The following is a 14,198-nucleotide window of genomic DNA, read 5'->3' as shown; positions in this document are numbered from 1 at the left end:
TGGGGATGTCACAAAATTTGCACAGAATGCAAAATTATTAAGGGTAGTCAAAATCAGAAAAGTCTGTAAGGAACTTCAGGGGAACCTAAGAAAACTAGACAAATTGGCAGATCACATTCAATAAATGCAAGGTAATGTTTATTGGAAGGAATAATTTGAACTATGTTGCTAAGTTGAAAACTAACTTGGGAAAAAGATTTCAGTGTCATTTTGACATTTCACTAATGTCCTGTCTTCATTATGAAGCAGCAGTCAAAAAACAAGCAGTGTTAGTCTGTATAACATATGATATAAAACACTGTAACTTTTATAATGACATTATATAACCTGATGGGACATCCTTACCTTGAAAACTGTGTTAAGTCTAGTCACTCAACTTGAAAAATGATATAACAGAAAATAGAAGAGGTTTTACAGACAGATGATAGAGATTATTAGAAACATGAAAATATTTCCATGTGAAGAGAAAATTGAAAAAAATTAGGAATACTTAGTTTAGAGAGGGATAAAATAAAAGATCACATGACAGAAATATGTAAAATAATGTATGATATAGAGAAAGTCAGTTTGGTACTATTCTTTGCTCTTTCCTTTCATAGAACACTGAGGGAATCAATGAAATTGCAAGGCAGCAAATTTGAAACTGATGAAAGAAAATACATTTGTATGCAGTTTATAATTAAGCTATGGAACACATAGTCAGATATCATTGAAGCCAAGACCTTAGAAGGATTCAGAAAAGGATGAGACATTCATATAGACTGGAACATTCACAGTTACATTAGATAGGATAAAACATTTTTGAAGAATATAAAACCATATTTAAAAGCATAAGATAGCTACTAATTGATGAGAGTAGAAAAAAACTTCCCAATAAGCAGATTATTGCATAAAAGACTTCTATGGGGAATTGTTGCTCTTTCTTCTGAAGCATCTGGCTAGCTACTGTCAAAAACAGGACAAAACTGTTCTGATGAAGTATGGCAATTCCTGTGTTCCTAGAAAGGGAAAAATGAGATGAACGGAGCTTCAAAGCCAACATCACTGGCAAAGTAGAGAAGGTACTTGAGAACTGTGGTAAGAGACAAGTTACAAGACGTCTGTTGGGAGACAGTTATGTGGGACCTTTTTTGATTTCTGGAACTGAGACATTGTTATCAATGGTGGTGAAGTTCTTAAGACTCGTTTTCTTGGGGGATTTTTGCATCCATGTCAACATGGCCTTCTGTGATGAAGTTGTTCTACTATCCCACCTTAAACCACGCAATAGTCTGACCAACTCCCAACTCTGACGAAACCTTACCTGGGTACAACAAATGGAGCAATCAACAATCTGTCATCAAACCTACCATTCCTGAACAAGCTCAAGTGTTCAAGTGTGGAACCTGAAATCAGTGAACTAAAATTGTGGTGTTGGAAACTAGGCTTGATTGGATAAAATATGCCCCAATAACAATTATGTGGGTGAAACCAGACAATCACTAGGCTCTACGTAAAAGAATAAATGGACACAAATCAGACGTCAAGAATTATAACATTCAAAAACCAGTTGGAGAACACTTCAATCTCTTTGGTCACTCAATTACAGACCTAAAAGTGGAAATTCTTCAACAAAAAAACTACAAAAACAGACTCCAATGAGAGACTGCTGAATTGAAATTAATTTTCAAACTGGATACAATTAACTTAGGCTTGAATAGAGACTGGGAGTGGATGGGTCATTGCACAAAGTAAAACTATTTCCCCATGTTTATTCCCCCCTCCACTCCCCACTGTTCCTCAGACATTCTTGTCAACTACTGGAAATGGCCCACCTTGATTATCACTACAAAAGGTTCCCCCCGCCCCCGCTCTCCTGCTGGTAATAGCTCTCTTGTTATAGTGTGTATGGTAACACCCATTGTTTCATGTTCTCTGTGTATATAAATCTCCCCACTGTATTTTCCACTGAATGCATCCGATGAAGTGTACTCCTTTTCTTTTCACTAGGCTCTTGAATGAACTCGCACAGGAAAATAATCAAACACAAAAACACCCTATCACCTGTGGGTGAACACTTTTCCCAGAGAGATCACTCTATGTCTGACTTCTCAGTCCTCGTCCTGAAAGGAAACCTGCACACTATTAAAAGACGATCCCAGGAGTTATTAAATTCATAACTTTGCTAGACACTAAAAATCATGGACTGACCACAGACATTGGATTTATGGGTTATTACAACAATATGTAATGCACTAACAAACCCTCCAGCTGTTTTTTTTCCTCCTCCTTCCCTTCCTTTCTTCCCTGTGACTGAACGGGTGTCAACAGGCCACTTAATACATATTTCAAGGACTATTCAAAGTTAACTACTTATGTTTAAACTTTCTGTTCAACCCTTGTGTTTAGCAGTGATACTTTAAATTTGGCTTGTTCTACACTACATGCTTACTTTGGTATAACTACATAGCTCAGTAGTGTGAAAAATCCACACCCCTGAGCGATGTAGTTATACCGACATTAATCCCCTATGTAGATAGCAATATGTCAGCAAGAGAGCCTCTCCTGCCAACATAGCTACTGCCTCTCATGGAGGTGGAGTTGTTAAGCCAATGGGTGAGATCTATCCCAGAAGCTTGAGTGTCTTCACCAGATATGAAATAGCGGCATGTAGACCTGCCCTTACTTTCCCAGACCTGAAGAAGAGCACTATGTAAGCTCAAAAGCTTGTCTCTCTCACTAACAGAAGTTGGTCCAATAAAAGATATTACCTTACTCACCTTGTCTCTCTAGAAAAAAATGAAATCATTTAAAAATATAGAGAAACTGATTTGGAGAACCATAGAAATAAGTGTTGCAGTAGCACATAAATTAAGGGCAAAATAAAATTTAACATTAGATTGCAGAAAATACTTTAATTAACAAGAAGCTATTTTTCCCCAAAATATGTTCAAATTACACAAAAAGCGTAGAAACTAAAAATTTCCACTAAAAATGAGAGCATAGAGTTTAAGTCATGCAGATAACAATGAAACAAAATTTTGAAGTTGGTCAAGAAAATTAATCTGTAGGTGAGCATTTGAAAGTCAGATGCTAGAGCACATAGTGCATTTTCCATGGTGTGCCTGTGAAGAAGAGGACACTCATATGTGGGCCATCTGAAAGGGATGAATTTCACTATAGTATATAAATGATTTCAAGAACAATATGATGAAAGACTTGATGAAGGCAGAACTGAAAATAACAAAGTGGCCAAGTAGCTAAACAGATGGAATTTTCATGTTCCTAAAATGCTGGTTTAAAACAAATGCACACACCACACCACACCACCCCCGCCACACACACACCCCTAGTCATTTGTGCACCTAAAATAATATTCGAAAATAATTTTTAACATTTGTGAAGTAAGGAACATGAAGTCAAGATTTCTTCGTTCAATATCAGTTTCATAGATTGCAGCTGGCTTGTGCTGACATTTGAAAAAGATATGCTTGGCTTGAATGAATCAAACTGAGTTCTTGTAGGTTCGTTAATATTTTCGTCAGATACCATTAAAGGATATGAAAACTGCTAGTACATATGCATCAGTTGAAGCTGTTGGGACCCCTTAAGCATGCTATTGCATTTTCAACAGTATTAGACATGTAATTATGGGTCTAGGCAAAATGGATGTATGTGCATATACAAATAATTATGCTTTATTAGTAAGTACTCTTTAATGCTTTGATCTCTAATTCCTTCAACTTGAGGGATCTATTTGATATTAAAATAATTTATTAAATGGTGGCACAAGGAAGAGGGAGAGGTGTTTTATTGAACAAAGAGGTGGTTGCAGTTGAACAAGTACTTTTTGCCTAATATTTTGAAATATTGGTGGTATTTTGAATATGCAACTCAGTTAACAGGAACAACAATTGCTTAGGCTAGAGTGGCTTAATTTCCCATGTCCTACAAGGAAAATCCAGCCTCCACCTCACTGGCAACAGTGGTCCTCCAAGTACTGCAAAACTAGTATTGTTCCTCTGTGCAAGGGAAGCCAACATTGTTTTAAAAAAGAACAACCCTACAACTCCTGTTTGTTGCAGCCAGGACACTGACTGGGATTGTGCCTGTCCAGATCAAATTTCAAAATCCAGAGATAATTGAGGCCAAATCACAATTATTGGCAATGCATTTATCCATATAATTTTACTGAACATTTCTTTTTCCTAAGCTAATAATAGTTGGATAGTAAATGTTTACAGTACAGTTACTTAAAATTTCATATAGACTTCAGTCTGCTTGAATCATAATAGAGGTCTGATTTTAATATTTCAGATGTAATTTTTAGCACTCAAACATTTTGTTGTGTAACATGCAGTTGGAAATGCATTTTTTATGAAAATAGGGCTCTCAAGCGATTAAAAATTAATCATGATTAATCTCACGATTAAAAAAATTAACGATTAATTGTGCTGTTAATAATAGAATACCATTTATTTAAATATTTTTGGATGTTTTTTACATTTTCTAATATTTTGGTTTCAATTACAACACACAATACAAAGAATACAGTGCTCACTTATATTTATTTTTATATATATTTGCAGTGTAAAAAACAAAATAAATAGTATTTTTCAATTCCCCTAATACAAGTACTAAGGTGCAATCTCTCTATCATGAAAGTTGAACTTACAAATGTATAATTATGTACAAAAAAATAACTGCATTCAAAAATATAACAATGTACAACTTTAGAGCCTACGAGTCCACTCAGTCCTACTTCAGCCAGTCACTCAGAGAAACAAGTTTGATTACAATTTGCAGGAGATAATGCTGCCTGCTTCTTGTTTACAATGTCACCTGAAAGTGAGAACAGGCATTCGCATGGCATCGTTGTAGCCAGTGTTGCAAGATATTTACATGCAAAATGCGCTAAAGATTCATATGTCCCTTCATGCTTTAACCACCATTCCAGAGGACTGATGATGGGTTCTGCTCGATAATGATCCAAAGCAGAGAGGACTAATGCATGTTCATTTTCATCATCTAAGTCAGATGCCACCAGAAGGTTGATTTTCTTTTTTGGTGGTTTGGGTTCTGTAGTTTCCGCATTGGAGTGTTGCTTTTTTAAGGCTTCTGAAAGCATGCTCCACACCTTGTCCGGCTCAGATTTTGGAAGGTATTTCAGATTCTTAAACCTTGGGTCAAGTGCTGTAGCTATTTTTAGAAATCTCATTATGGTACTTTCTTTGCGTTTTGTGAAACCTGAAGTGAAAGTATTCTTAAAACAAACATAGTTGGTGTTGGTCCTGCTTTGAGCAGAGGATTGGACTAGATGACCTCCTGAGGTATCTTCCAACCCTAATACTCTATGATTCTATGTGCTGGATCATCATCCAAGACTGCTATAACATGAAATATATGGCAGAATGCAGGTAAAACAGAGCAGGAGACATACAATTCTCCCTCAAGGAGTTCTGTAACAAATTTAATTAACATTTTTTTAACAAGTATCATCAGCATGGAAGCATGTCCTTTGGAATGGTGGCCGAAGCACGAATGGGTATACAAATGTTTAGCAAATCTGGCAAGTAAATACCTTGCAACGCCCGCTACAAAAATGCTGTGTGATGGCTGTTCTCACTTTCAGGTGGCATTGTAATAAAGAAGCAGGCAGCATTTTCTCCCTTAAATGTAAACAAACTTTTTTGTCTTAGTGATTGGCTGAACAAGAATTAGGACCGAGTGGATTTGTGGGCTCTAAAGTTTTACATTGTTTTGTTTATGAGTGCAGTTATGTAATTAAATAAATCTACATTTGTAAGTTACACTTTCACCATAAAGAGATTGTACAAAGTACTTGTATGAGGTGAATTGAAAAATAATATTTTTGTTTATCATTTTTACAGTGCAAATATTTGCAATCAAAAATAATCTAAAGAGCACACTGTACACTTCGTATTCTGTGTTGTAACTGAAATCAATATATTTGAAAATGTAGAAAAACATCCAAAGTATTTAATAAATTTCAATTGGTATTCTACTGTTTAACTGTGTGATTAATTGCAATTAATTTTTTTAATCGTGATTAATTTTTTTGAGTTAATGGCATGAGTTAAGTGCGATAATCGGGAGCCGTAGAAAATAGTATAAAACAAGTTTTTGTTTTTACCATTAAAATTCATTTTGTATTCTTACATTGATATTTTAAAAACTAGATATGCTGAATTCAGCTTTGGTATGAATGAGAAAACTTTGATTTCTGTTTAACTCTTGAAGGAGTTAAAAGAAGACAATCAGGTATTGTTGGAAACAAAGACAATGTTGGAAGATCAACTAGAAGGGACCCGAGCCCGTTCTGATAAATTACATGAACTGGAAAAGGAGAATCTGCAATTAAAAGCTAAACTACATGATATGGAGATGGTAAGTATTTAAATAGAAGATGACACTCATAACTGTGTTTTTAAGAAAAATATAACTGTTGTTTTTTGAATTTACATTTGAAAGTTTTAATAATGGAAGGCCTTCAAGACTCAGTGGAAGAAAAAAGTAGGGCCTGAATAGCTTACAATTTTCAGACACACAAACATGATGTTATTTTCTTCAATAGCTTCAGTTCTGCGTAAAGAGACATCTGTTGCTAAGGGGAGTCTGTTGAACAGGAATATAGAACCAGTGATAGCAATTAAAACCTTCTTTGAGAGAAAGATGGTATCTGGTTGAATATTCATCCAAAATTGAATTGGTCAAAATTTGGAAAGTTGACAAAAAACAGCAAAGTTTTCACAAATATTTTCACAAAAATATTTTCTGTGTTTTAACCAGCTCTAATACAGACAATGCAATATTAAGTTTAAAAGAACAAATAATGTTTGTATAACTATTAACATTATTTTTCTTTTTTTAATATGTGATTTATCTTATTTATAATCTTATTTATCTTACCAAAATGCTAGCATGCCTTACCAAAATGATAAACACCCTCCTTCCCTTTACTTTGGAGCTGGGGGTGGCGGACTGAGTAGAGCCACCTCCCCAAGCCTAATGCTGACAAGAGAGTTCCTTTGTACAGGGGAAATTTTCCATGATTTGTTTCCAGTCACTTTGAGACCATTGTAATCAGTCCAGAAGTGGCCTTAGCAGACCAGAGAATCCAACTGTTAGTATTTTGTAAAATAATGGTGTGACAGGTTCGGTCACAGAGACCCCCTTGGGACTGTCACCTGACGTGCTGGAATTACCTCTGAGCCCGTTTTCCACTGCCAGCTTGGGACTCCAGGACCCTGCCTTGTTGAGCCAGACATGCTAGTCTGCTGCAACACAGACCCAGGTCTGGTCCACACCCCCAAAGCTGCAGACTTGAACCAAAAGCTGCTCAGCAAATCACCTATCTCCAGCACCCAGACACCCAGTTCCCAATGGGATCCAAACCCCAAATAAATCCGTTTTACTCTGCATAAAGCTTATACAGGTAAACTCATAAATTGTCCTCCCTCTATAACACTGATAGAGAGATATGCACAGCTGTTTGCTCCCCCAGATATTAATCACTTACTCTTGGTTAATTAATAAACAAAAGTGATTTTATTAAGTACAAAAAGTAGGATTTAAGTGGTTCAAGTAATAACAGACAGAACAAAGTAAGGTACCAAGCAAAATAAAACAAAACATGCAAGTCTAAGCCTAATACATTTAAGAAACTGAATAGAGGTAAATCTCACCCTCAGAGGTGTTCCAATAAGCTTCTTTCACAGACTGGACTCCTTATTCTGGGCCCAATCGTTTCCCCGGTACAGTTCTTGTTAGTTCCAGCTCAAATGGTAACTAGGGGATTTCTCATGACCGGCAGCCCACTTTATTCTATTCCACCCCCTTTTATATCTTTGGCACAAGGCGGGAATCCTTTGTCTCTCTCTGGGTTCTTACCCTTCCTTCTAAACGGAAAAGAGCCAGGTTTAAGATGGATTCCAGTATCATGTGATATGTTCACATGTCCTGTGAGACTTCATTACCCACTGGTAAGCTTACAAGTAAACAGAGCCATTTACAACCAATTGTCCTAGTTAAAGCGAGCCAAATTTTGGTAAATTTTCAGAATGGAGTGGGGTAACTAGTGGTGTTCCCCAAGGGTCAGTCCTAGGACCAATCCAATTCATTGTATTCACAAATGATCTGGAGAAAGGGGTAAACAGTGAGGGCAAAGTTTGCAGACAATACTAAACTGCTCAAGATAGTTAAGACCAAAGCAGACTGTGAAGAACTTCAAAAAGATCTCACAAAACTAAGTGATTGGGCAACAAAATGGCAAATGAAATTTAATGTGGATAAATGTAAAATAATGCACATTGGAAAAAATAATCCCAACTATACATACAATATGATGGGGGCTAATTTAACTACAACTAATCAGGAAAGAGATCTTGGAGTCATCGTGGATAGTTCTCTGAAGATGTCCACGCAGTGTGCAGCGGCAGTCAAAAAAGCAAATGGAATGTTAGGAATCATTAAAAAAGAGAGAGAAAATAAGACGGAGAATTTCTTATTGCCGTTATATAAATCCATGGTACGCCCACATCTTGAATACCGCGTACAGTTGTGGTCCCCTCATCTCAAAAAAGATACACTGGCATTAGAAAAGGTTCAGAGAAGGGCAACTAAAATGATAAGAGCTTTGGAACAGGTCCCATATGAGGAGAGATTAAAGAGACTAGGACTTTTCAGCTTGGAAGAGAGGAGACTAAGGGGGGATATGACACAGGTATATAAAATCATGAGTGGTGTGAAGAAAGTGAATAAGGAAAAGTGATTTACTTGTTCCCATAATATAAGAACTAGGGGCCACCAAATGAAATTAATGGGCAGCAGGTTTACAACAAATAAAAGGAAGTTCTTCTTCACACAACACTCAGTCAACGTGTGGAACTTCTTGCCTGAGGAGGTTGTGAAGGCTAGGACTATAACAGGGTTTAAAAGAGAACTAGATAAATTCATGGAGGTTAAGTCCATTAACGGCTATTAGCTGGGATGGGTAAGGAATGATGTCCCTAGCCTCTGTTTGTCAGAGAGTGGAGATGGAAGGCGAGGGGTGGGGGGAATCACTTGATCATTACCTGTTAGGTTCACTCCCTCTGGGGCACCTGTCATTGGCCACTGTCGGTAGACAGGATACTGGACTGGATGGACCTTTGGTCTGACCCAGTATGTCCATTCTTATCTTCTTATCAAGATTCCAGGCCACCATTAATGGCCCACACTTTGCATAGTTACAATAGAACTTCAGAGTAATACTTCATATTTTTAGCATCAGGTACAAGAATGATACATTTATACAAATGTGATGAACACACTCAGTATATTATAAGCTTTGTAATGATACCTTACAAGAGACCTTTTGCATAAAGCATATTCCAGTTACATAATATTCACATTCCAAGCATATTTTCATAAAGCATATGGAGTGCAATGTTACAAATGGCTATTGAATTTTATATTTTTGTGCATTTTGAGGCAGACTATTTTAAAGGGTTCATGTTAATTTTTAAGGAGCGTGATATGGACAGAAAAAAAATCGAGGAACTCATGGAGGAAAATATGACTCTAGAAATGGCTCAGAAACAAAGCATGGATGAATCATTACATCTTGGCTGGGAACTTGAACAGATTAACAGAACTACTGAGCTTTCTGAAGGTAAATGAATACTTGCCACTAGTTTAAATAGAAATTTGGAATAGCATAGTTAAACAGGGTATCAGAGTAATACTATGAAATAATTTTGAAAATACTGATGTTTGAAGTGACCTATTTACATGCATAGTTATTTCTACAGTCATACGTATAAGGTGAAATCATCTTCAGTAGAGCTATACAGGTTTACACCAGCTGACAATTTGACCCAATTTGTTTAATTTAGAAAACAGCATGAAAATAACTAAAAGACCTTTATTTATATAATGATTTTTGTGACATGCTGAAGAAAAATATACCATTAATATAGAAATTTCCATCTTCTTTGGAATCAACTGGCTAAAACAGGCATCTGTTAATGATGATAGTTCCACTTGGAATGGCCTCTGCACTTTCCCACTTGTAAAATTAAAGCCCCTGTGCTGTGCACCTCTGGAATCTCCCTCATCTAGTGCAGGATTCTGAGGCTGTAAAGGGGAGTGGCCGAAACATGGGCATAGTTTGACTTCTGTATTTGGGGGCGGGGGACAGCTCCAGTCAGGCCAATGGGGCTGCACATGATGAGGGAAATTCTGCGCCTGTCCAAGGCTGGAATTTTGCGGGCAACGCTCTCCCCCCCAAACTACGTCCCTGGGCCCAAACCATCCTTCAATTCTTTGTGGATCTCTGAAGGTGCAGTGAACTCAGTGTGTGTGAAATGTCCTAGATGCTTCTCTTGTCATTTTTTCTTTTGCCCTGTTTGGGTTATTTTTATTTTAGTTAGATTGTAGTTAGTCAACTTTTCTTTATTTAAGAAAGAAGAAATGGTTCCTGTCCAGCACAGGCATCATCTAGTCCCATACAGAACTGGAGGGTTGGCATAAACCTGCTGATGGTTCTGGACAGGTGTGAGGTCTGCTGATCTGTCTCACCCACAGCCTGCAGGGATCATCATCTGAAGCTCTAGAACGGGGTCAGCGACTTTCAGCATGCTGCCCATCAGGGTAATCCGCTGGTGGGCCATGAGACATTTTGTTTACGTTGACCGTCTGCAGGCACAGTCCCATGCAGTTCCCAGTGGCCGCAGTTACCGGCCAGTGGGAGCTGGAGGAAGCAGCACTACCCTGATGGGCTGCATGCCAAAGGTCACTGACTCCTGCTCTAGAACGTCCTATTGTGGGAATCTCTGCAGGCAAAATCATCAGAAACGCCCAAATTTCCAGGCTGGGATTCCAAGCAGGGCACAGCACAGCCTTCATAAGCTCCAAAATCCTCCCACTCTGGTTTTCCTAAGCTACCTTCAACATCATTGGCAGTGCCTGCTAATTGGCAGAGGAAGTGAAGTCCCAGATTGTTTCCTGAGTGCTGAGACACCCTCAGCACCTAAACATTTTGAAAAATCTTTTCCTGGGCATTATATAGAGAGACCTTATGTATCTTCTGGGTCTCAGTCAGTGTCTCAGTACTTCTTGATACTAACGTTGGCTAAGACTGTTGAATCTGGTTTCAGTGTACTGACTTTGAAACCAGCCAAGACTCAAAAGGCCAGTCTTTCTACTCCCACTCCCAAGACACCTAATGTTGTAGGCACTGGTGTTGATGCTTCAGATCTGAGAACAAGCCAAAAAGAGCTTTACCTGAATCTTGCTTCAATATCATCTGCTGGTACCAAATCCCTAGATATGCAGGGTTTTCCTGTTTGTATGCAATTACCTGGACAAGGAGTGGAGAAAGCATATTGAGAGGAGCTACCTGGTTTCAACAGAGCAGAGCTATCAAAAGAATTTATATACAGTGATTCTTGGGACCATATTACCTGAGCACTGGACATATTTGATTTTCCCAGTGCCATATTGCCCACATTCTAGTCCCAGTACATATTCTACTTCAAGGTTGGAAAGAATTATGAGCTTTCACCCTTTGTCTGAACCGTCACCAGATCCAGTGAAAAAGTTTGGTCTGACACTTGAGAGCGGTTTGAGAGGGGTTTGGTTGTTTCAGATAACTTGCAAGTCATGGATTCATAACTGAGAGCAGACACAAATTAAATGTATAGCTATGTGGGGACATTTCTTTCCCACACTATGGGTGAAAATTGCTAACTATCAGGCACTGTGAGCACTATATCAAGGGACGTACTTCTGACCTTTAGTAACAGCCCTTTAGGAACAACAGAGGGTTGGTGACCGATCTGCTGGATTCCAAAGAGGATTTTCCTGATTACCAACCAACCAGAAGTTATCCCTGAGATACTTTTCCTTCTGACTATAGTACTGACCTCAAACTGCAAGCCCGACAACCATTTGGGGAGCAAAACCAAAATATTCTCAGGGGTAAAGCATATCTGTCTCCAGACTTTGGTTCAGAGCTACATGGGCGTCTTGTCCCAGTCCTTGGAACTTTGTATAAACAATGAACAAGCTGTACCCTTTGGAACCCTAACCTTAGCCCAGGAAGCTCTACTGACTTAAATTGTAACCCAAGCCCCAGGAGACCTACTCTTTGCAACTAAAACCCTAGACTAGAGAGCCCTGCTGACCCAGACCCTAACCCAAACCTAACCGTAGGCAGGGGAGACCTGCTGACTCTAATCCTAACTGTAGGCCAATGAGCTCTACTTTTTGTAACCCTAGGCCGAGGATCCCTATTGAACCAGCCCCTTAGACTGGAGGGCCATATAGTTTGTAACCCTAACCCTGAATTGGGGAGTCCTACCCTTTTAAAATCTAACCATAGACCACTACTGACTCCAATCCCAACTGTTGGCCAGGAAGCCTACAGCTCGAACCCTAATCATGGGCTGGTGATAGGGCTGACCTTAGGCCAAATGATGCCCCCCCCCCCGTCTATTTGTTAAACTTTTGAATACCTTATTTTTATTGCATTTTAGCCCATTTCACAAATTTGATACATGATTTTCATACATGATTTATCACTGTCATATAAGATGATAAATTTGCATGCTAGGATCTGTAAATCTGCATTTATACATGCCATATATAAGCAAATTCATTCTTCTTTGAGTGATGTCTCCGTGGGTGCTCTACTTCACGTGTCAATGCGACCTGGCACTGTTGATCGGAGATTTTCAATAGTAGTGTCCATCTGGTTTGCGCTTGTGCAGTGGTCGCCTTGCAGTACTGTTGGCACCCCTTCTAGCGCATGTGACCAAACCCCCTCAGTTCCTTCTCAACCATCCTCAGGGACAGAGAGACAAAGCTCTGTAATGGTGTTGACAACAAACCTAGAAAAGGAATTAGAAATAGTATTATTTAGAAATAGTTAAGTTTCAGTTAGTAGTTAATTATAGTTTCAACAAAACTCCACACACCCTTTAGTTTCTTTTCTCTGATAAAAGTTACCTCAGCGAGGAACCTTAACAACAGGCCTGGTTCTCCAGGCTTTAAGACATGCAACTCTTGTAGGGATTCTATGCCCATTTTGGGATTCACTATGTGTCACTCATACCACAAAACTGCACTTACTGCAGCAACGTCAAGGCTAGAGCCAGGTGTGATAGAGATCTCCACCTGAAACCTTTCCTCATGGAAAAGTCTCTCCAGCCAGCCTCTGACCCCGAATAACAGGACCCCTCGACTGGGGACTCTCGAGGCATGTCATCACTGGAGGTGGGAAAGACTCCTTTCTCTAAGAAAATGAGGAAAAAAGCAATGTTGTCCCCACAAAGAGAGAACCGTTAAAATGAAAACTGTCTCCTGCACAGTTGCTATCCTCAGTGCCACCCATGCTGAGAGTGAGCACCTTTGAGGTACTGGGAACCTCTGGCCCCACCCACTCTGGGGCCTCTGCTGTCAAGGGTAAGGAGAGAAGAGGCAAACACAAGCCACTCTCCTCCTCTAGGGCACTGAAAATGCTGGTGAAAGTGACGGCATCGCAGGCATCTCCAATAACTAAGCCAATACCACCAACAGTATCGGCACTGACCAAGAGATCTAAAATGGCACCATCAGCACCAGTTAAACCACTGCACACACAAACGGCACTGACCATGGCAACATCAAAATCGTCAGGACCCATGAACGCTGCACCAAAATCCTTGGCACCTTGTTGGTTTACACAACATACCGACATGACGATGTCCTCCACTCGAGGCTCTCCATTATTCAGCATGGACAGCTCTCTGGTGCAGACAGCACAGGAGCAACCAAATTTTCCCATTGCCCCACCTTTTTCAGGCGAGGAGGACAGTGACAAGGAAGAGGGCATCTTCTCATCATGCCATTCCTCGCCCACTGGCACAGGACCATTGCTGGGACCCATCAGATCCAGGGACCACATGCCTGAGATATGCAACCATGAAAGGAAAACCCATGGATGTGCCTACCCATACCTTTCACAATGCAATGGCCTAAATAGGACCCATGGGCGACCTACAGGGCACACTGTCTCAGACCTCCCACTCCTCAGAGACATATACGCCCCATAACGGCCTCCTTACAGGAGGTCTCGGAGGCCCCTGAGGAAATGGGAGAGGAAAGAGACGAAGACACGGAACAGCACATTTTGCCTGCCCACAATTCACCTTCATCACTGGATGAGGCAGCAATGC

At 39.4% G+C, this 14,198-nt stretch overlaps 1 protein-coding gene across 6 annotated transcripts in view; it reads left to right on the top strand.

Annotated features, from left to right (window-relative positions):
* The window catches only part of CCDC88A (coiled-coil domain containing 88A), a 348,165-nt gene that overhangs the window by 209,930 nt on the left and 124,037 nt on the right, over positions 1-14,198 (top strand). For all 6 annotated transcript variants that reach the window (XM_084624216.1, XM_084624211.1, XM_084624213.1 and 3 more), the window contains 2 exons: positions 6,241-6,387; positions 9,508-9,652. In XM_084624216.1, the coding sequence (XP_084480342.1) occupies positions 6,241-6,387; positions 9,508-9,652 (292 nt within the window). The remainder of the gene's footprint in view (positions 1-6,240; positions 6,388-9,507; positions 9,653-14,198) is intronic.

Source organism: Lepidochelys olivacea (assembly GCF_965140295.1).
Source record: "Lepidochelys olivacea isolate rLepOli2 genome assembly, chromosome: 3".
Taxonomy (NCBI): domain Eukaryota; kingdom Metazoa; phylum Chordata; order Testudines; family Cheloniidae; genus Lepidochelys; species Lepidochelys olivacea.
This window is presented reverse-complemented; position numbering and strand designations above follow the sequence as displayed.